Source organism: Ambystoma mexicanum, chromosome 6q, assembly GCF_040938575.1.
Source record: "Ambystoma mexicanum isolate Mex_15411 chromosome 6q, UKY_AmexF1_1, whole genome shotgun sequence".
Lineage (NCBI taxonomy): Eukaryota > Metazoa > Chordata > Amphibia > Caudata > Ambystomatidae > Ambystoma > Ambystoma mexicanum.
The window spans coordinates 969,375,006-969,399,654 of record NC_090937.1 but is presented as its reverse complement, the minus strand read 5'-3'; the positions used below and the strand labels follow the sequence as shown (position 1 = coordinate 969,399,654).

Here is a 24,649-nt window from a genome sequence, read left to right as displayed (position 1 = left end):
ATGGGATTCTTTGTGCTCTGTTGAGTCCATACAGTAGTCATCTAAATCGTCATCTTCCATATTAGGATGCTCTTGCATGTCCTCTCGCTCTGTGCTGGGTTAGAATCCCTGTATATCATCAGGGTGTGTTGTCACAGATGATCTCAAATATCCACAATGAGAATAAGTGTACAGTGCTTTATTACACTTTTAAACAACTGTGAATGCTGGAGGGTTGAAACTAAGGGGGTCCCATATGGCGCTCTCAACCTCCCTCTGGGCTCCATCCACTCTAGCCTAGGCTTCCCTAGACCCAGAAAGTCCCACTCATATTCTGAATAACAATAAATCGCACTATCTAGATTTCACTAATCTGGGAAGGTAACCTAAAGGCCATGGCCTTTTCGATCTAGCTGTCTAAGAGAATTTCCAAATGCTAATTTCCCTTTTGTCAACAGACTTTTCACCTGAGTTTCTCGACCATTCCCTCCCCCTCACATTGTATTTTCACCTCTGTTTCTTTGTCTATATTCATCCCCACTCTCCTCCCGCCAACACATTCCTACTCTCCAACCCACTCCTCTCCAATCGCTGATCTATCTTCGCTCCTCTCCCAACTTCTTCTCCTCTCTCTCTCTCTCTACAATCCTCACTCTCCTTCTCTTCTCTCCTCTCTCTAATCCAATCCCCCCATCTACTTTTTTGTGTCCTGATTATGTCACACTCTCTCCGCTTATGTCTTCCACTACGCCCAGCCTGCTTCATTCTGCTCTCACCACTACTGCCTTGCTCTCTCTCTGCACCGTCCTATCATACACTGTTACACTGTATCTCTAATTTCACCCTATGCTTTGGCCCCCCTCCTTATCTTGTCCTCATTACACCACACATGAATTATCTTGTCCTCATTACACCACACATGAATGGTACCACTCTCTTTCACACACAATAACTTACCTTCACTCTCACAAAACACTGCCACAGTATCCTCTGCACTTTGCTCCACTGTCCATCCTCTGCCTGGTTTCTCGATTCGCCACCGGTACCTAATCTCCTGTGTACGGGTTGGGGTTTTATAGCCCAGTCAGTACTACCCAGCCTACCCCATTCCAACGCTCCCCCCAGCTCCCATTGGTCTCCCTGGTCACATGCTCCCTTCGGCCAATCTCTGGCTAAGCTATCCCTCTCAGGGCTAGGACCCCCTCTGGAAGGTTTAAGCTATCTTTTGTCCCACCCCTTTCCAATCTTCATTTGTGGGTTTGCAGCCATGTTCTCAGGCTGCTTGATTTCCTTACGGTATGCCTCAGGTGCTGGTGAGTTTTTTCCCCAACTAGATATTGGGAGGATTTCTGTGGCTTGTACCTGCAGTTCCTTCTCATTCTCAGTTCATTTGTATATATAAGAAGATAGACTAAATCAGTTCCAATAAGTTACAGGCTAAACTTAAGCCATTTAAAATGTCTTCACCAGGTTTATTGTACTTCTAGCTCAATCAAATTTATCCAGATATTTGGTACTCTAGTTTAAGTGTAATACTGCAGGAGCTGGTTTTCTCCATATGGGTTGCGAGTGTGCAAAATGTGCCGAATTCTGAAGAGAGTGTTTTGAGATAGCATCCAAAATGGTAGGAATATAGTTGGAGGCTTGTCCGTTGGTGGGTCTGCTGGGATAGAGTTGTGACATTCTGGCAGGTATGTATACATTCTGGGTGTGATGTGAGAGGAATCAATGAGAGCAGGCCCACACGTAGTGACGCAGCTGTCAATACGCGCAAGGAAGGACACGGACACACTGCATTAGAGTCAGAGCCGGAACTGCCGTAAGGCGGGTTCCGTGCTTATGTTTATTCAGATGTACACGAGACTGTGGTCACGTGTACATCACATTCCATATCAACTTTTTTAGATCACAGATCAAACAATAATAAAGATCAACATTCAAACAAAAATACTTAATATTAAGAAAACGTTTAGAGGACTTGTTCAGGAATACAACATTTGTAGTTACGCCAGGCTTTTTCACAATACGATAACATATTTTTTGGTTCAGTTGTCCTCAAGGTTTTCTTCTTCAATTACCACCGTGACCCCCTGAGAATGCTATTAAGGACATAGTCTTTCAGTCTTGTCGACGGTGGTGGTTGTCTCCTTAGTGTATACCTTTCGTTCCTCTCTCACATGGGAGTGTGAGGCATGTCGTCATGTCTTTCTTCATTTCTTAAGCAGACAGGAGAGTTATAGCTCATCTTGTCACTTTGTTCTTCCTGCGGGTTATTGGTCTGTGTTGGTTGAATTTCAGTGACATTACTTTCTCTTTTTCTTTCCTCCCAGAGGATTGGTGGTGTTTTTTGGAAATGGGAAGCCTTTCTTGACACTGACTACTGCCCTCGCGTAGCTGACACAAGGCCATGTCGCCGTTGAGTTACTGTCCATGGTTCTGACTCATATGGTAGTGACATTTTCTATTTCGGGGTTTTCACTAGCACTGTGTCACCAACTTGTATTTTACTGTCCTTCACTCTCCTGGTCAAGTCTTCTTTTGCATTATGACTCAATAATGTCCAAGTCAACTGAGGGTGGTTTCCAAGAGTGATGTAAAGGCAAACCTCCTTGGATGGGAACTTGAAACATCAGGTCTGCTGGACTGACGTGTGTGGAAGAGTGTGGCGTGGGACGATACGTGCGTAGAAATCTGTAAAGTTCAGGAAGCCACTTACGGCCTTTGTCTTTTGCAATTCGGACAACTTTATTGATAGACGCCATGAAACGTCCTACATCTCCATTTGCTTGAGGCCAGTATGGCGTAATGTGATGATGGCGTATTCCTGTTTGTTTTACAAACCAGTGAAATTCTTTACTTGTAAATGGTGGCCCATTATCACTTCTAATCGCTGAAGGAATTCCATATGTAGCAAACATTTTTTCTAGAGCTGTGGTGACTTCTTCCGTTTCTGTGGAGTGGACCAGTTCTATTTCAGAATATCTAGTGTGCTCATCAATTGCTACTAATAAGTAGGCTTTGTGTAAAAATCAATACTGATGGACTCCCACCTGCGAGTGCTTCTTTGTAGATTTTTCTTGGGTTCTGGCGGTCCTGGGCGACGAGAAGATCGGCAGGCACTACAAGACTCTACAAGGGCTACTACTTTTTGTTGCATATGAGGCAGCCAGATACGTGACTTTAAGTGTGCTAACGTTTTGACAACTCCTTGGTGTCATTCGTGTGCTAGTTGGACTCCTCTATCATATAGTGATAACGGTAGCACAATTCTATGCCCTTTTAGAATTAGACATTCTGCTGATAGGGATAACTCATGGCGTATTCCAAATAGTGCCTGCAGGAATTCTTGTGCTGACTGTGTTCTTCCAGCAACTGCTGATAGGAATGCTTTCCATTCTCCTGTTAAAATAGCAGTTTTCACAAGCAGTAGACATGGATCAGCTTCTGTTTCAGACTGAATCTCTTCGAGTGTCATGGTTTTTGGTCTAGCAAGTTCAATGATTTGGCAGACATGTTCTTCTGTAATTTTTGCTGACTCTCGTTCAGACGCTGTGGCTGCTCGTGGGTGGCGTGATAAGTAATCTGCCGGGTTGTCAGCTCCTGCACGATACTGTACATTCAGATCAAATTGTTGTACTTGTAATAACCACCTTTCAATTCTTGCCGGTGGGTGTGGAGCTGTGCCTCCGAAAATAGGGACAAGTGGTTTATGATCAGTGAGCACAGTTACTGGGTGCCCTAGGATGTATACTTGGAAATGCTTACTTCCCCAGACAATGGCTAGTGCTTTGTTTTCTATTTGAGCATAGTTTTTCTCGGCTTGTGTGAGTGTTCTGCTCGCATATGCAATAACATAGACTGTTCCATCTTTGTCTTTTTGCGTCAGCACTGCTCCCAATCCTACTGGACTTGCATCCACAAGCAGTTCTGTCTTGCGATTAATGTAAAAAAATGCCATTTTTGTATCACTACAGAGTGACTCTTTTATTTTCTGAAATGCTTGCTCTTCTCTGATGTCCCATTGCCAAACATTTTTTGTTTTTGTAAGTTCTCGTAGAGGAGCAGCAATAGTGGCAAGATCTGGAATGAAACGGCCGCAATACGTTACCATGCCTAAGAAACTTCTTACCTCCGACACATTTAACAGTGCTTTTGTATTTTTAATGTCATTTACTTTACTGGGATCTGGCGAGACGCCATTCTCATTGAATACATACCCATAAAATGCAATGATTTTTTTCCAAACTCACATTTTTCAGCATGCAGTGTGAGTCCTGAATCTTCCAGTCGTCGTAAAGTTGCCGCTAGCTGTGTTGTATGTTCTCTTTCTGTTTTTCCATAGACTAGAATATCATCACTAATGTTAGTGACACCTGGTAGATCCTGGAGCACTCGTCGAACCTCATTCTGGAAAATCTCTGCCGCTGATGATATTCCAAAATTGAGGCGACGGTATCTACGAAGCCCTAAATGCGATGAAAACATTGTAATGTTACGGGATTCTTTGGCCAAACGGATCTGATGATAGCCAGACCGAAGATCAAGTTTGCTAAACATCGTTGCGCCAGAGAGGTCTACAATCAGTTCATCAATTGTAGGCGTAATATATCGTTCTCGACCAATAGCTGCATTTTGCCGGCGCATATCGATACAGCATTTGGTTGTTTTGGTTTCGCCGTGACTACCATGGGTGAGACCCATGGCGTAGCTCCTGTCGGTTTCTCGATGATTGATCTTCTAATTTATTCAATTCAGCTTCCAAAGCAGCTCTCATGTGTAAAGGGACCCTCCTGTGTCTCACTGCTTTAAGTTCAATTGTTGGGTCAATATGTAGCTTTACTGACCGTTTCTTCAGGCACCCAATGCCACTGAAAAGTTTTCTGTGTTTCTTTAGAAGGGTCTCAATGTTCTCAGGCTGTATCGCAAGATTGAATTGTATTACTTCTAGACGTTCAGCCGTAGAGCAACTGAGTAATGTTTCAATACTAGCATCTACCACATGGATTCGAGTTTTGCAACTGGCCCCACGATGTGAAAGTGTCATTTTGATATCCTGTTACTGGAAGAGGTTTCTTACAACCATAAGCATACAACAAAACTGAACGTCGTCTAAGTCTCGGCTGTGGTTTTAGTTTCTCAAATCTGGAAGCAGGCATAACATTTACAGTGGCTCCAGTGTCTATCATCATGGTAACTGGAATATCTTCCACTAGTATTGTACATTGTCGTGACTTAGGACCACTCTGACTGTCATTGTTTCCTGGTTTCACAGCTGATATCATATGTGCTTTCTCCCTTCTCTGATGGTAATTCCATTTGGAATTGCCGGGGGATGTCTCTCTGCTAGATTGACTTTCTTCACTGCTACTGGCACTGTCAGATTCCTCACCTCCAATGGCACGTGCGCACCCACTTTTGTTTGGCTGGGTTTTTTCTTTTTGTCTATTCCAACGGTGTTGCGGCTTCTCTTGATGCATTGTAGGACATTGATAACTTACACCATCTCTGTGTAGTGGGGTCCTCCCCCGACCAGTAGTGTCACTAGTCAACTTCGAACTTAAGCATACTGACGCATAGTGATTCTCCTTCCCACACTTGTGGCATGTGGTGCCATATGCCGGATATGGCATGTTTCTGCTGTGCTGTCCACCACACCATATACAGCCTCTCACCCTCTTGTTGGATGGTTTCTTTTGTGGCTTCTGATGTCTCAGGGCATTTACAGTTGGGGAGTTGTCCTTTGTCAGATCAGCACCTAATGGTAGACGGCTTATAATCTGCTCCATCTCTGTCGCGTGTTCCTCTGTCCTTTCACGTAATCAACCCATTGTCAGAATAGTGTCAAGTGGGAGATCTTCTTCAGCTAGGACTGCATGTCTTAACTTCTCTGAAGACAGCCCATGTATGACTTGTTGTTGGACTGCAAATTCCTCTTCTGGGAAATCACATGACAATGCCATCTCTCTCAGCCGACTGTGAAAATCTATGCTTTCTTGTGGGCGTTGTCTGGCTTGACTCATCTTGAATCTCTCAAAATCATGACTGGCCTTTGGTTTAAATTTATTCATGAGGACGTCTCTAGCAGTAGCAAAGTCATCATCTGTACCTCGGTTTGGTAGAGGATTGAAAATGCGAAGGGCCATTGTGCCTAAGTTAAGCATTAGAAACGCTCTCTTCATCTCTTCATCCTCAATTTTGCGGGTTTGAAGGGAGAGTTCAAACTGTTGCAACCACAATTCCCACCTTAGACCAATGCGGGTCCCAAATGGTTGAAATGGTTGCATAAAAGTGCCCTGTGCAGTGTCTAACCATGTGCTGGTGTCTGGGTTCCGGCTTTGGGCTTGCAACTGCTGTAGCGTTGTGATGTCATCTGCCATATTTACACTTATTTTATTCTTCACTTAGCAAAACGTAATTTGGCTGTTAATAAGTCTGAGAAGTTAAAGTATGTATGTTGGTTTTCTGATGTGCTCTTCACATGAATTGTGTCTCCTTTGGAGCCAATGTTAGTGCTTCAGTTTTTCTTTTGACACTACAATGCTGATAAATGACAAAAACCCACTAGATACTCAGCATCTGCATGTATTGTGCTGTTGTTTCAGCTGGTGGCAATGGGATTTGTACTCTATTACTGTCTCTGTATGTGCTCAATCCAGTTTCTGCTATATTGCTACTAGTATTTATTTATTTATTTTTTTCCCTTTACTGAAGCAGTATTTCTTTCTTAGTTTGTGGGTGAATTTTCTCAATAGTGCATAGTAGGGACCCCTTCCTCACATATATGTTCTTTCCTTTACTTCAGGTGAAATATTTTAAAACATTTTTATTTTTTTTATTTTTTCTCAGCCCCTCCCGTCTCACGTTATGTAGGTGTGCCAGAGAGCAGCTGGGGCTGTGTGATCAATCGTTGCCTGCAGCGCGTGTGTCAGGAAGCGCAGCACTTACTGTCTAAGTCTGCGACGGCGAAGCTTATGTCATCATTTTTGTTTTTCTTCACGCTCCCCAACTGTTATGCCTGGCGCGAGTAGCTCAGCGAGCATGGGCTGTCGGGGAAGCGTGAGTATGTGAGGATTTCTCTCACTGGGTTTGTAGGGAATCCCAACCTCCGTCGCCAATGTGATGTGAGAGGAATCAATGAGAGCAGGCCCACACGTAGTGACGCAGCTGTCAATACGCGCAAGGAAAGACACGGACACACTGCATTAGAGTCAAAGCCGGAACTGCCGTAAGGCGGGGTCCGTGCTTATGTTTATTCAGATGTGCACGTGACTGTGGTCACGTGTACATCACACTGGGGTGGCATAAAAGTTCTAGCGAAGCTTGGGTGAGGGTAACTGCTCCAACCGCAAAGAAATGGCTAAGTGAAGTAGCCAAATGTATGGACTCTGAGATGGACTATTCCCCTGCTTTATCGCCAATATGCAGACCTAAAGACATATGGGCCCCTAACAAAATGAGGAAGGGAAATAGGCACAAAAAAAACAGCTACGTAGCCCCAATGTGAAGCATAGTGTGTGCCAAGCTGCTCCATGACACAACCTGCATGGCGAACGAACACGTGTTCGTTTTGCTAAAATTGTACTGTGCCTAGAAAATGTCATCGCGGTTTTAAAAAATACAAGTTGCATGAAGAAAAACGCTGTCTTCTAGAGAGCAAATTATGTTACTTTAAAAGTTCTCTTTCTAACATAACAGAGTCTGAAGTTACAGTTAATAGCGCGTATTACTACATAATTCAGGCATTTGCACATGATACTGTTGACAGCTAAATTAATGAGTTTGCCAAAGACAAGGAGATACGTTTTTAGACATGGAAAAAAAACAAAATACACATTGACCATGATTATGCTTTTATGAACATGCTCTTCATAACGAATACTCATTGCAACAGATTGTACTAAATACTTCACATATTTTGAGTGTTCTAAGTATTTTGAGTACCAATTATCAAAACATACCGTTGTAAAGTTTCAAACCCTTGCTCCTTGCACAGCAGTTCCTGCTTCATTTGTGTCAGTTCTCTCTTTAATTTTTTTACCTATCACAAGAAAATAAGGTACATTTCAAGCATTATTTTTTTTAAAATGATCATCCAAGTGAAAACATCTGTGTTTGTGCTGGACTTTATGTAGTGCGCACTTACACAACTTGCTGATATAGTACTATACTATATTCAATAACATGAATAATAGGTTTCGAAATTGCCAGGAGCTGGGAGCTATTTCCTTAAAAGAAAGACCTACCCGGAGCTACATCTGATTCCCCAGGCAAGTGGTACCATACAAGCATTGCTATGTAATATTAACTGTGTAGGTTTGGGTATGTGTATAAAAGAGAATAAGTCCACACTGAAGAGATATTTAAAGAATATTGGATAATATATAAATCAACCAAGAGATAGAGTTTGCATCTTACGATAAAGTTACATTTGCTGTGCACGATTTACTAGCTCCTGGTTCCCCTGGCTTAGCTCCTGCCTAACGAGTGATGCCCGATACCCAGGAGCTGCCTTTTGCTCCTGGTCAACAAATCCCAATTTCGACCCCTGGAATATAATTAGAAGGATAGAATATTATGGATACATATGAAAATATATGGGGCAGGGGCTACAGACCCATATAAGCAGGGCATATAGGTTGGGGGGGGGACTGTGAGGTTATTGGATCCTCAGCTGTGCTTCTGTTGATAGCTACATTCCAATGAGTTGGACAAACTCTGGAATTCCTAACTTCACTGCTAGGTACTTGGGTTTGTATCAGAAATTCCCTTTCCCTTCTTCTTTTACAATAGAGAAAGAAAGGTGTTTTGCCTTTTAATCCACCCTGAAGACCCCAAATTCATTATCTAACAGCCCACATTTATCCCACCCTTTTCCATGCCAATCCAGCTTTAGAAAGATCAAAGCAATATTTACACTAGAAGGTACCAAATAATTGAATTCATACATTTATTTTCTTTTTAATTGCTAGTTATTTAATATTTCTAGTCATTGATAAGGCAGAATGTCTTCCACCAGAATGTATATGGGGCGCAAATAAATGAGGACAAATAGAAACCGAAAACTCTTCACAGGAATAAACAAACCTCACACATGCAGAAAAAACAACAAATGGCCGGCAACTAGCTGAAATGTTTTGTAGATACACAGTTTAGACAAAAAACAAATAATGCCAGTATTGCCATTGTAAGAACACAAACATCTTACCCAAACATTATTAGTATTTGCCCCTGTATGAAGACACCTATGATGGCTTTGCCCAAAAGAGCAACTTACTTACCCCGGGTAACGTAATTTTGATTGAATGTTCCTCCAAAGTATTCCTCATCTTATGATAATTATCCCTTCAGTTTCAGCTGCTTTGGAATTTTTTTCCGACAGGGGCGCTGTGTGCTGTCTCGTCGAGTCGATGTCCCTCGATGGCCTCCATTCCACTGTCGACGTCATCATCAGTATACGTAGCGCACGCAGCACCCGTTGGCTTCAGTTCTGTTCTTCCCCTCCTGAAGAGGAATTACTAGGTGTACCATAGACCGTAGACTCCAAGAAAGCGTAAAGTGTAAGGACAGGTAAATTCTACGGCCGGTAGGCTGGGAATGGTGAGGAGGAAAACGTGGAGGGAACATCCAATCGAAAGAACATTACCAAGGTTAAGTAACTTGTTCTTCAAATGGATTGTGTCCTCCCACGTACCTCCTCTTATGATAGACTCCCAAAGCAGTAATAATTTGGTGGAAGGAGTACAAATTATATTTTGTTTTAATTGTTGTCATGGACTGAATGAAGGACTGCTTTTGCAAAGTATCCTTCCTAACTGGAAGATGATTCCAGGCAGTAATGTTTCACAAACGTGTGAATAAATGACCAAGTGGCCAAATGTCTGTGATTGGGACACCTCTCTGAAGAGCAGCAGAGGTTGCCATGCCCGTTTGGAATGTGCTCTCAAGCCTTCCAGCGGGTCTTTGCCCACTAACCTGTAACACTCCCCGATGGTTTGGATAGGGTCTGTTTTGTAACAGCTAACCCCAATTTAGGGCCTGTATAGCCAATGAATAATTTGTCATTTTGACAAAATGTAGCCGTTCTTGATATAAAAACTGAGAGTCCTTTTTGGGTCCAGCCTATGTAATCTTTCCTCCTCCTTTCCAGGATGAGGAGATGGATAGAAAGTCTGCAAAATTATGTTTTGTGACAAGTGGAAGTCGGAGACTACTTTAGGGAGAAAAGAAGGTTTCACTCTAAGAACAACCTTGTCTTTGGGGGGCGTGGCTAGGAAGCCATGAGATAGTACATGTTTACTGACGAGCAGAAGTCTTGCTAAAAGATGCCAATGATAGCCTGAATTGAAAGTGGTGCTTCATGAAGCTGTGCTGCAGGTCTGGAGAGTGACATGGACAGATTGCCACAGGGATGAAGGGGAAAATTGCGTGGAAAGTGTGCAACTGATCGTGGACGAGTAGGAAAAGATGGCGGCTGCAGCAAACAAAGAGATTGGATGCGAAGATAAGAATCTACAGTGAGCCCGCGGCATACAGACAAGCTAAAAGCAGACCTAAGTAAAGGGAAGACACCGGTGACGGGGAAAGGAAACAGAGTCCCTCTGTGTTATATTGCCCTCCTGGTGGTGGAAGCCCAGAACAGAGCGTCCGAGGAGGCGGCCTTGGAGAAGGCCGGTGGGTGCCAGACCCCAAGCGATCTGCTTCACAGAGGGCGTGGATGCAGCGGATGCCCTTTCCTCGGGCCGGGCTACAGATGGGAGATGCGCTGTTGCCGAAGTAATTGGCATTCAGCTCTATACAAGTAGCAGAGCATTCGGAAGCAGGCTAAAACTCTGTAGCGGAGTGCCTTCAGTTATATATAGATATTGTGACGAACCAAAAAAACAAATGGATTACAACAGGAACATTGTTACCATGAAGTGGATTGTGGCTACATGACCAGAGCGGAGCACATTGTTGCAGCTGCCGGCTGCGAGTGCTGCGCACACGCGGTGTAGTGGATCACAGTGTGAAACACACGGACGTCAATAAAGGACGTAGTAATATGCAAGCAGACGCATAGGACCGCCGGCAGAGCAACAATACTTGGACAGCGCGGAATGTACCCGATGCAGACACAACCAGGAGAGATCAGAGGAGGATTGGATTGATACAATGAAGAGCCCATTGTAATATCCAGGCGAAACAATGTGATACGAATTAGGACTGCATATACAGTACAAAACCCTGTGTGGCCCCGAAGTGCCCTGCACAGAATAACCAAGGAGTTGCACCTAGGGCGAACTGGTGGAGGCAAGCAAACCCCTCCCCTCTTGCAGTGCCATCGGTCAAGGAGGGAAGCACCATAAGTATAGCCCAGCTCCAGAGCACGCACAACACGGGGCAACATACCATAACCCCTGCTAGCTGTGCTCCTAGTACACAAGGCCAACACGGCTCATTAGAGCCAAATAGCTGCGCAGTGAGAGCGACCGCACACAAACTCTATACAACTGCCAGTGCACAAGGCCATGCATGTGAGTGCAGCGCCAACATGGCAGTTGGCAGTGGGAGTGGAAACAAACAGCATATGGTCAGACACGTTAACAGTCAATGAAGAAAGGAACTAGATAAATGAGGAACAATACCATTGCCACGGAAGAGGAGTAAGTGGAACAAATGAGACTTTGTACTGCACCACAGCGACATTGGCTACACACAGTGCAGGTACTATTGAGAAGCAGACAGCACACCATAACACCATACCCCATGATAGGAGGGGGCGCTGAACAAGTAAGGGGAACGGCAGTGAAAGAGAAAATGCGCAGGGCCCGGGCTGCCAGTGGCTGCCCTCATTACTTGATACAAGACGTTCCAAGAGCAGTGTGCTGGGCTCAATACTGAAGAAGTGATGGCGTCCAAGATCAGCAAGACTAAAGGGAAACAACCCACACTGGACATCTTCCCTAAACCATCTCAGTCACTGGAGATGCCCACGCCTGCTGGGGGAGATACACAACGTATAACCATGTCATCGCTCAGTGACCAACAAATCCTGGAAGCCATAGCTGATCTGAAATCCACGTGGGAAATCAAGCTCAATGCGGCCATGACGGAATTGAAAACCTCACTGGAATTCAAAATTGATGCGGTCAGAGTGGACGTCAACCTCCTGAGACAAGATGTGAGAGCGTTAACGGAGCGCACGAGCGGCCTGGAAAGCAAAGTGAAGATCAATACCGACGTCGGCGCGGCTAACGTTAAGGAGGTTCACATATTACAACAACAGGCGAGCAATTTGGAAGGCCGTGCAGAGGAGGCAGAAGGGCGGGCACGAGGCAATAACATACGGGTGGTGAGGTTGCCTGAAGGAGAAGAAGGTACGGACCCGACAAACTATGTGGAAAATATGCTGGTACAAGAGATAGGCGCTGGATCGCTCACCCAAGGGTTCACAGTAGAAAGAGCGCATAGAGCTCAAGCTAGGAGACCCCCAACCAGGTGCCCCTCCTCAGGCGATCATTGCCAAGATACTAAACTATAAAGACAGGGAGAAGATCCTCGAACATTATCGCAAAGGAAGGAAGATAACTAGGGCGTCAGCGACTGTTACAGCATATCCAGACAACACTCTGGGGGTACAAAGACAACGGCTATACTACGTGGCGGTTAAGAGACGGCTGAGGGAATCTGGCTTCAAGTACATGTTGTACCCTGCAAAACTGAAAGTCTTACACGAGAACAAGGTGTTTTTCTTTGAGACACCCGAGGAGGCGGTGAGCTGGCTGGACACGTTGGGTTACCCCGAAGGCACGGAGGACCATACCCAGAGCGGACAGGATAAGTGAACCTGTTTTCCTCCCGTACTGCACTATACACTGATATAGTTGGCAAGTTGGTGGTTGCGATACTAACATGGACATGGAGATGTAGCATAATCCTCTAGGCTCATCATATCCGGGTAGAGAATATAGAGGTGGAACGCTATATATAAAAGTGTTAAGGGCCTCTGCGATAGAAAAAAAACTATAATGAGTGATATTGGCATAGTGCGGCTTGTGCATATTATATTGAGGCAGTTATGCGGGAGACATAGAGGGAAGTGTTCTTACCCCCCGTAGTTAGTTTAGCTGGGACACCAATAGAGGGGTCCCCCCTGCGGCGTTCCAAGTTCCAGCGAGGCCGGGCTAGGACTAGATGCAGGGTAGCCTGAGATCCAGGCATGGAGCTTGGAAACAGTTGGGGAAGGGTGGAGTTGCTGGGGGGTGTCAGAGGAGTTGGGGAGTTTCAGGAAGGTGAGGAGATGGGTGTTGGGGATGTTTTGGGGATACAAGCCTACAATCATAAGCCACGGAGGAAGATGAGGAGGGTGGGGCGGAGACAAGCGGAGTAGGAAATGGCTAGAATGGGCAATCTGAGGATAATGTCCTGGAACGTAAGGGGATTGAATTCTTATATTAAACGGAACAAAGTAATGATGTACCTGAGGAGATTGAAGATAGGTATTGCACTGATTCAAGAAACCCACCTGAATAAGGAAAAGCAAGAAGTAGTAATGAGAAAATGGAAAGGGGTAGCCCTAGGGGCAACGTACTCGACGTACGCCAGAGGGGTCCTCACATGGATAGCACCACATGTCCCGTTTAAGTTATTACAGTCCACCATAGATGAGGATGGGAGGATGATACTGATTAAAGGGATGGTGCACAATAGAGAAGTGAACATTATAAATGTTTATGTACCGAATCATGACACTACATTATACTTCAGGAACTTGTACTCCAAGATTGGTCCATATATGGATGGAGCAGTTATATGGGGTGGTGACTTCAATTGTACCCTAGACCCAAGGTTAGACAGATCCGACGAGAAAATGGATAGACCAGCTCCAGCAGCAAAGGCCTTGATTGCCCTGTTAAAGGTCTTTAGATTGGAAGATGTGTGGCGAATGCACCACCATTATGCTAGAGGGTATTCACACTATTCTGCCCCACAACACCTATGCACCACATTAGTTTACATATTCGTCGGACCAGAGCTATTGGAAACGGTGACACAGGACGAGCAATCAGGGCCTAGCTACTCAGGAGGTGTTGCTGGCTGCTGCTTAAGTAGAGTGTAGTCCCCAAGCACCCACAAAGGAATGTCCACACACTGTATTAGCTAAAACACAGTCTTTATATAATTAAGGTTCAAGGTTATATACACAATCGCAATAACTCACTTTGTGCTCAGTAAATCTACAATGGCAAATATATACAGTTCTAAGTGGTACCACAATTATTATCAGATTTCATTAAAGTGCATCAACTGTACTGGTTAAATGTCACACAACTCTCTTAATAAAGGTAACCAACAATAGACATAGGAGGAAAGCAGTTTGTTAGAACAATTGGCAGAATGCTGGCCCCTACCACTAGACACTGTTCTGTGTGGACATCCCCCCCCCACCTGGGCAACCTGTAAAGTAAAGATATATCACAAACCCAGTCCATATATTGTTCTATGGGCCTCATTACACGGTAGGTACCGGCACCGGTACCGGCACCGGTACCAGTAAACCCTTACCACCTTACTACGAGGTCCCTTTGCGGGACCCAACATTAATGGCTGGTGTAGACCAGCCGTTAAAGTTGGGACCCGCAAAGGGACCTTGGTGCTAATTACGGTACCCTATGGGGCAAAAATGGGAATGGGGAAGGGCCATGGAGGAAGGGGGAATTACCGCCCCGCCAACCTTGGAATGGGGTGGTAATTCCCCTTTCCTCCATGGTGGTACCGGTATGGTACCGGCGGCAACCATGGTGCAAATAGCACCATGGTTTACCGCCTACCGTGTAATGAGACCCTATAAGTCTTATTTCCTTCTATAATCTTTCTACCACCCCAATGTACCTGGAATAGCAGAGTTTGACAACGAGTCGTCGACGGATACTTCTTGAGCAGCTCCCTTTAAAGCAGGAGCCACAGATCGTCGAGATCCCTCAAAGAAAGTGAACTCGATGTTGAGGCGGCAGCTTCGTTCCCAGCGGTGCTCGTCGACAACAGAGCAAAGATGTGCTGCAAGGAAGAGGCATGCGGGGCACCTCGATGTCGATAGTTCAGAACTGCAAAGAGTTTGTAAAGAACTGTGGCCCAGCAAGGGCGTCGAGTTGTCCAGCGTCTCTATGGTCTTTGGGTGGCGGGAAACCCACCGGCGGATGCTCCTCGGCACGTCGATGGCCTGGCCTTCTCCAGCGGGCGGCAGTGCAGATGAGCGCATCCATGAATCAAAAGACTTAGGCCCGGCTTCTGGGCAACACGGCTTTGACGGGCCTCCAGCGGTTACAGCAAACTTGCGAAGCCTGGGCGACGACGGTGGACGGAATGTCCGGTGCTTATCTTCATTCTCCTCGGCGGCGTTACACTCACCTGGCTCCCACAGAGGCGTCGATCTGAACTGGACAGCTGCGGTCTCCACCAATGTGACGGGTAGGGCCGAGATGACAGACTGGACTGGCCCACCTAGCTTCGTTTGCTTGGCCCGTAGGAATATTCTTCTGTAAATGGAGAAAGGGAATTAACCACCCGTGGGGCTGAGTGTAACTCCCCCACTCACCCTGTTCTCCCCACAGATCACCTTTGATGTCCCCTCTTATAGTCTCACCTGATGGTTTGAAAAGATGTGCTCTCCATCCTGCATTGAGAGCAGGGGCGTGTTGATAACCAGTTGCTTCACTGGCTCGAAGGAATTGGTGAGTTCCAGAACAATATTGACTCAGAAAAGTAAGTAGTTCGTAAGAGTTCAAATGCCTGACTTTCACTCTTGTCCGATTCCTTGCAGGTTGCAGCTTGACCCTAGTGAAGAGTTCCTCGTGGCAACTGGTAATATTCTGGTAAGGATTTGTTTTTTCCAACACAGTTCGATAAAATAATGTCAATATGTAACTTGTTGCTTTCTCCCTTATTCAGGCGCTGAAAGAAAGTATGAAGTCTCAGAGAATAATACCTCCGGTGGTAAAATCAGGTAAGTCTATTGCGGTGAGGAGGGTTCCCCTTGATAGTCCCTTTGTTTCACCTTGCTGTCCTTTTGTTTCCCCTTATGGGCTGGGGTTCGGCGAAGATGCAGTGGAAGCTGCGCCGACCTGTGAAGAGGAATAGTACCCCCGGTGGTAAAATCAGGTAAGTCTATGGGGGGGTAACTAATATTCCTCTGTGTATTCCCATTGCTCACCTTGCTGTTCTTGTCTTCTCCTTAGGTGCCGGAATGCGGCGGGAACATGCAGGAGGATGCGGTGGAATGTGAAGATGCTGCGAAGGCCGGCGAGTTCAGCGGGGCGCTGCAGCAGTCGAGGCGACGCGCATAAAATAACTTCTTTCTTCCAGCTTGAAGGCGCGATGAATCGGGAATTCAGGTAAGGATCAAAGGTATTGCTCTTGTTCTAACCTTTTCTCCTTCTTTCTCCTTTTTCTAGAAGCTCCAAACTCGAGGTGGGCGTGGCAGAAGACTGGATGCAGACTTGCAGGCACGGTGAGCGTTACGCTGCTGGCTGCAGAATAACACAAAGCGTGTGCTGCTCTTCGTGCGTGGTTTAAATAGCCTCCTAAGTAGTCCCAGGTAAGTATTCCTCCACCAGCCCCACCCGAGTAAAAAAATAATCCCTAGGTAAAATAGTCCCTTCCAAGCCTCATTTGGCTAGGAGCTCTTGCAGCATGGTCTGCATCAGGTAAGCAGCATGGTCTGCATCAGGTAAGTTCTACTCTATGAGCCTGGCGCCTATGGCGCCAGGACCGACCCTCCATATGAGCCTGGCGCCATAGGACCGCACCCAAACAGCCCATAGAAGGGGTTTTGGGGCTTGCTCAAAATAACTTGATGCCTGCTTCCGGGGTTGCTGGACCTGGTCTGGGTCCCCGGGGGTAGGCATCATGACAGGCGGTCCCTGTCTACGGTCGGCAACCTGTGGGGGTCTCACTTCCAGGGAGCCTTGGTGAAGGTTAGCAGTGCTTGATGGTCCCTCAGAGCACAGGAAGAGGGCGCCTAACTAGGTCCTCTCTTGGATCAGTCTCGACGGCTTTCGGCTTTCAGATTTTGGCGAAGGGAGACAGCAGTCAACCTTCTTCTTCAGGCTCGGCTTCGAGATTCAGCTTCAGTTTCAATGTTAGTTTCAACTCCAGCTTCTGAATGAATTCTAGCAGTGAGAGGCCCCCAGATATACTAGTTGATCTCTCATTCATTCTGTTGGGTCACACTCAGGCAACCAAGCACTCAGAAGGGCATTCAGCAGTCAGTCAGCCAATCAGGCATACAGTGCATTCAGGCCATACTCCTCCCGCTCAGACACTTACAACAAGGAAAGTGTATTGGGACAAGTACCCAGCCATTCACCACTACACACTGCATTCATACCAGTTTCGGGCAGGGCTGTCTCAGTCATTGTGTCAAACAAGGTAACAGGCAATAGAAAGCAAGAGGCCACAGGGCCATCTTGTTTCCTATCAGGAATCAACTGATTCCAATAGCAGGGCCTGGGTATCCCAAAATGGAGGATACTCAGAGCACCTGTCAAATTCAGCATGGAGCTGCCACCAGCCCATACCCTGCTCTGTGGGCCACACACAGGTGCCCAAAAACATACACCAGGGGCACAGGGTTGTACCCCCACCCATGGGTGCCATAAGGGTATCCCATGGGTCTGTACACCAAACCAAAAACAGGAAGAGCTGCACTGCCAGGAGTCCCACATGGACTCCTCGGAAGAAAACAATACAGAACACTAATGAAAAAGGACTACAGGACAAGGACAGGGAGGCCCTGTCCCTCCAATGCATTTCCAGCATCACAACTCCTGATCCTGTCATGCCGCTCCAGCGACCGTCGTCCTGCCTGCAAGCCTCTCTGCCCCCTTCCACTCTCAGCCAAGTTAGGCCTGGCTATTGTGGGATGCATTTCGCCTGAGGCGCATTTTTTAGCATTATCTCTTAAAAATAATTGGATTGTGTGGGAGGCATGACGAGTGCACAAGCGCAATCTCTCTTCAAGATTTAAACCCATTTTCCCAGGTTTTTCACTTCTTCTGCTACATGTGCGCTGACTTCCTCGTGCACTTCGGCCATTCCAAATGGCCTGTCTGGTTTACTCTGTGTGCCTTCTCTGTGGCCTGGCCCCGACTCCCTCTCCCAATGGTTGCCCGGCCTAGATACGCCAACCAGTGCAACCAGGAGGCGGGAGCCGGCAACTGACCACGAAGGGCCGGAACAAAGACCCCGGTCTACTCCCTGTCCACTACCAGGACTATCCAGGGCGAGTACCCCGCTGTAACACCGACTTTTGCCCACTGAATTGACTCTTGCATCTGTGTGTGCTGCCGCCCTGCAACATGGGGTTAGGCTCCATGTTTATATCCACTGAATTGTCTCTTGCATCTGTGTGTACTGCCGTCCTGCAACATGGGGTTAGGCTCCATGTTTATGCCCACTGAATTGACTCTTGCATCTGTGTGTGCTGCCACCCTGCAACATGGGGTTAGGCTCCATGTTTATGCCCACTGTACTGCCTCTTGCATCTGTGTGTGCTGCCGCCCTGCAACTTGGGGTTAGGTTCCATGTTTATGCCCATTAAATTGACTCTTGCATTTTTGTGTCATGCCACTGCAACATGGGGTTAGGATATACAAATGTACTTACCTTGAAATCCCTTTTGAACTTTGCATGTGTTGTATTATGTCTACATGTTCCCCTATGATGTCATCACCATTTGCACTTCCCCTCTGTAACCGGGAGCACTGTAACCAATCTCTTAAGTAAAAACGCCTAGATACCCCTGGGTTTTGTGCGCTACATATATTAATGTTAAAGGATATTTGTACCACGCACTATCACCACCAGAGTGGTCCCCTGGCGCTCTGGTGGCTCTGACAGAAAGAGGGAGGGGGGGGTTAGTGGGATGAGCTGGAGAAGTGCAAGAGAGCAGTGATGTGCTGTTGACGGCCTCGGCCCGGAATTCCGTTGGCTGGGCTTGGGGTGTTATACTGTTGGGAGACATTCTGTTGTGGTGGTTCATGGGTGACTTGTTTTATTGTTGTAGTGTAGTGAAGTTTGTGCGGATTGTTGTGTTGTAGGTTTGTGGTTGTTTTTGGTTAGAGTTTGAGAGGTGTATGCAGAGGTTGAAGTTGTTAGTGTGTTGGTTAATTGGCATGGCTGTCTGGAAGTGGGGCGCTAGATTACCCATTCCTAAGTCGGTGGGGTGTGTGAGTGTCACTGTATCTGCTTCCAGAACAGGGTTGTGCAACGATCACGGTCCCTTTACCAAATGGCATTTGTTCATATGCATACTCTTGCCCAGGTTGTGCACCGGCCGTCTACGTGGCACCTGTTTGTGTGCGGAGCGGGCAGGCGTTTTGTGAGTCCCCGGCAGTCTTGCCCAGAGTGCATTCCCAATCTAGTCTAGTAGGGGGTGGCATAGGTAAGCCCGGGTTTGTTCCCTCCATAAGTTCGGTCTCCTCGGCTTCACCCTCTTATTTGGTTGCTCATTCATGTTACCGCTGCTACCTCCCTTGGAGTGTGGCAATGCTAGCGCTTGCAATTATATAAATAAATTAAATGAAATTAAATAAATAAATGACATCGACAGTCGAACGGAGGCCCTCGAGGTACATCGGCTCGATGAGACAGCACACAGCACCCCATGTTGAAAAAAAATTACAAAGCAGCTGAAGCTGGAGGGATGATTATCATAAAATGAGGAATATGTAGGAAGACACAATCCATTCGAATAGCAGCATTTGCCCCATTAAGGAGGCACCTGTAATAGTTTTACCACATAATGCCAGCATTTGGCCATGTAAGAATATGCAATCTATTATAATAAGCGTTAACATAGGAGAACTTCTTTTTACTATGTTTATGCAACATTGTACAAGCCCCAACATGCATGTGTTTTAAGCATTCAAAACTATTTACTGTGTATATGGCTAAGCATAGACATAGTAAAAAGACATGTCTGAACAATGCATTACTTCTGGCCAACAGTTAATTTTACTGCTTAAACACATGCCCTTTATTTCTGCTCCTAATAGTGAATTGGAGAGCAGAGCAGCTTGTTTCAAGCACGGTGTGTAGCGCGGTGTGAACCCGAAAAGGGTACATTATCTATAATTGGTGGTAATTACCTCATTGTTAGTATCAAGCACCGTGCTCTTGATGGTAAACACTTAGAGCCTCTCCTAAGAGTGTAATCCTTTCCTGGGTGTTAGTCTTCCTTTTTTTAGTACTCCATTGTTTCCTGTGGAACTCGTGGTTTCCATTCCAGTATGTCTACGTGTGGGAAGTATGATGTAAGTTTGGCTGTGCCGTACGACTTGGTCGCTAACAACACTGATGGTGCCGTTCCTGGGGTTTCTTAGCTGCTGCAGCATTGTAGAGGGGCATGCCCTCTGAAAACAATTACTAGATCGTCGCCTGTTTCTAAAGCGAGAAAAATGACATCTTACTTCCCTTAAATGGGTGATTTAAGTAAGATTTACGAAGAAAATGCTGTTGCTGATATAGTTGCTGACCTTAATTTGTCACTGGGCTGTTTGGGATCTAAGCTGCTAGACAGTGTTATTTCTGTATCTGTTAATCCTGCGCCTGCTGTAGATGCAGTCCCAAAGTCTGTGGTCTCTGCTCTCTCGGTACCATCAATTGTGAAACCTACTGACATACCTGATACTCAGACATCCGGGGCTAGTTTGCCTAATCCAAACTGTAGCTTGAAAGAAAATGAGGCAGATAATGTGCAATTGATAGTGACACCCGTAAAAGCACTATTATTGCGATGATCCATAGATCTACTAACGAAGAATCTAAGGTTGAGAGCAGGGGTGTTAGGTCTGCAAAGGATCAGGGGCTAAGTTTATGTCGGGACTGGCAGGACTCAGGACTAGCTATAGCCTTTTGGTTGTAGCCCCTGAGCTTCTATCTGGGGCTACAACCAAAAGACCTGGGGCTATAGCCACTTCAGCCCCCCACCCCCTAGCAACGCCTCTGATTGAGAGTGCTATTAATGAAGTGTCCAATGATGAGCTTACTGGTGCCACTAACCTAGATATTCTTATCGTTTCAGAGGTAGAATATCTAGGTGATCTAATGGACATAGCATCTACTCCTTGTCCCTCGACGATTGACCCCCAAACCTTTTTTGACATTGGACCTACCCTCAATAGTGCTGTCGAGACACTCTCTGTTGATCAAACTAATCATGAAGCCTTGATAAAATCCGCGGTTGACACCATCAGGAATGAAAGTGTCTATCCTATGACTAGTGAGATGATTGACTTTGCAATTAATGATGTTAGCGTGACGAGTATGACCTCGAATGACATGTTTATGGCGTTTGAATGTCTACTGACTACCTTGATAGAGAAGCGTGAGAGGCTGGAAAATAAACTTGATCTCCAATCTCTCCTTCTCCATACGAGCATTAATCGTGCTCGGAAGACAATAAGAGATCAGGGATCTAACACCAAGCTATCTGGCCATGTCGGTAGTGTTTGTAATGTAAACAATCTATATCTAAAGAGTTGGTCATAGTTGTGAACAGATCCACTGAAGTTAGTACCATTTCCCCTGATGACCTCGCAAAGCTTGCTATACCTTCTAAGGGTGAAACAACTGAACGCAAAACTAAAGTCACATCTCAGGCCTTTATGTACGCCAAAAGACATAAAAAACGAAAAAATGTATGTGTTGTTTCTAAGAAAAATGTGCCTGGGAATGTTATACAATCAATTGACTCCGTGATATGTAACAAAACTATGCCTCTTGATGCTGTGTCTAATGAAATGCCAGTAGCCAAAACTGGTGCATTAGCTGGAACTACTGTAGTCGGAAATGTGCCCTCGTTACCTGGGAATGATGGGTTGTGTCGGTAGAAGGACCTCAAACCTTATGCACCATCCCGGCGCCTAACCTCCACCCTCCTTCTAATCACTTTGGACAAACTAAACTAACTGACATTTGGGCTATATCCTCCCTACAGAACACCAGTGCTCTGTTTGTTTACTAACACCATCACCACTCCCACGCACGCACAAGGTTGATCCCTTGACTGGATAGCTCAGCACAACTGTCCTATCTCCATCATTGCTAACACCCCCATCCCATGGTCAGACCACCATGCTATTCACTTCAACATCCCCACCACCAGGAATAACAAAACACCTGAGCCACTCATGCCCAAAGCACTCACCAGAAGCTCCAGACAGCTCACCAAGGACAACCTTATTCCATTCCTAGTTGGGCCGGCATTCAGACCCCCTTTTTCAGCGGATCCTGAGGTCCTAGCAAGATCCTACAACACAGCCATTAAAGCAGCTGTCGAAGTCATTGCACCACTTAAACCACGCAAGGCAAAGCTCACAAGCCACACCAACGCTTGGTTTACCCCAGACCTCCTTGTACTCCGCTCTGAGAAACGGGCAGCACTGACCCTCTGTCAAACCACACGCACGGCTGAAGCAAAACTTAACTTCAAATCCAAAACAAAAGAGTATAAAAAAAGCTATAATTAGGGCCAAAGTCATCTCCTTCGAAGCCAGAATCCTAGAGGCACAATCCAACACAAAAGAAATCTTCTCGATTTTCAGAGACCTAGAAACCCCCACACCTATACCACAGAACTTCACCAAAGATAAAATTTGGTGCAGTGAAATCCAATCAGCTATGAACAATAAGCTCAATACCCTCCAAACCAAAATTCAAACAACCAGGCAAACAAACATCCTGACCGCCAACAGCACACCACCACCCCCACCTATGGCATCAAATTCTTTCTCCTATAAGGACATCACAGAATCTGATCTAATCAGCATTATGAAAACCATCAACCCATCTAATTGCAATGGAGACATATGCCCAGCCACACTCATCAAAGACTGCACCAGCCATCTTGCCCCTTCCTCACAGCCTTTGTTAACGCCTCATTTGCCATAAGCAAAGTCCCCTCTTACCTGAAGGAAGCCTGGGTCCGCCCTCTCATAAAGAAACCTTCCCTCGACCCTTGCATACCCAACAACTACCGACCTATTGCCACGGTCCTCTTCCTTCTCAAAATTTTGGACAAGGCTGCATACAACCAGGTACAACAATTCATTGAGGAAAACAAACTTCTCGGGCTACGCCAATCAGGTTTCCGCCCAGTTCACGGGACTGAGTCAGCATTACTTGACCTAAAAAACCAAGTGGACGACGCAAGAGATAAAGGGAAACCCGCTCTCCTCCTCCTCCTAGATCTATCGGCGGCCTTCGACCTCGTTAACCACCAAGTCCTATGCCACCACCTATCCACTACAGCCAACCTCTGCCTAATGCCACAGCATGGATCGCCTCCTTCCTACAAGGAAGGACCATGCAAGTCTTCTCAGAAGTTGCCTCAGCCTCACCCACTCTTATCCTATGCAGTGTTCCGCAAGGCTCTTGCATATCGCCTACCCTCTACAACATTTTCACTCGGCCCCTATTCCTCATCCTCGACTCCCTGGGTATCTCGTACACTAACTACGCTGACGATACCCAGATCCTCCTCACCCTAACAGAATACTATGATATCGACTCAAAAACGCTTAACAACATCTACAACACAATTCAGGCTTGGATGGCAACCAATGGCCTATGCTTCAACTCAGACAAAACTGAACTTCTCATAGTGGGCTCCAAAGAGACACTCAAGAACCTTGACTCACAGTTCACCCACTTTACAATCGACAGCATAGAAATCCCAGTGGCCAACGCAGTAAAGACACAAGGTGTCTATCTTGACTAAAATTTAACAATGGCCAGACAAGTGAACGCCATCGCCTCAACAGCAGCCTACTATGCTAAACTGCTCACAGCAGCCAGCCCCTTTCTATCAAAGGACAATTGCCAGAGCTATAACAGGGTCAAGCCTTGACTATTGTAATGCTATCTTCTTGGGCACTTCTTCAAAGAACTTATCTAAACTTCAAATGATACAAAACAACGCTCTCAGAGCAGCCACTGGAATACCCAAAAAAGAGCACATCACTGAGGTGAGAAAACAGGCACACTGGCTCCCAGTAAGAGAAAGAGTTGTATTCAAAGCACTTGCCATCACCCACAAATGCATCCATCTCACTGCTCCACCCTATCTCTCAGACAGGATGCACCTCACCAGATCATCCAGGCCTACCAGAACCCCATATACAAACATGCTCACGACACCCAGAGTCAAGAGAGCCAGAGCAGGTGGGGCCAGCTTCCCATAACTAGCTGCACTACACTGGAATGCCCTACCACCACCCCTGCGAGCAGAAGTCTCTCACCTAGCATTCCGAAAATCTATGAAAACCATGCTCTTCAACTAAATCTAGCCTGCACCCCACTTTCACTGGAATGCTTCAAGGTGCCCTAGACATAACATCATTTTGAATGATTGGGTAACAAATACTGTGTAACAAATTCACAATGTACAACAATTTCAACATATAACCGTCATCTGACATGTAACCTATGTATATAACCCTGTAACCCTATGTATGTAACCTTGCGTAACTAAGTTTGCCACAAGTAACAGTGCCATAATGCCTTTGGGCTGTATGTGCGCTATACAAATGTAAAATAAATAAAAATAAAAAATGCTATAATTAGCACCCCAACTGTTGCTACACATATACAAATGAAAGCTTTACAACTTAAGCCAGTGTCTACTGAAGAA

At 45.9% G+C, this 24,649-nt stretch overlaps 1 protein-coding gene across 1 annotated transcript in view; it reads right to left on the bottom strand.

Annotated features, from left to right (window-relative positions):
- Positions 1-24,649, bottom strand: part of WWC2 (WW and C2 domain containing 2) — a 2,565,136-nt gene that overhangs the window by 1,473,125 nt on the left and 1,067,362 nt on the right. Inside the window, exon 5 of the mRNA XM_069631472.1 lies at positions 7,938-8,017. Within this exon, the coding sequence (XP_069487573.1) occupies positions 7,938-8,017 (80 nt within the window). The remainder of the gene's footprint in view (positions 1-7,937; positions 8,018-24,649) is intronic.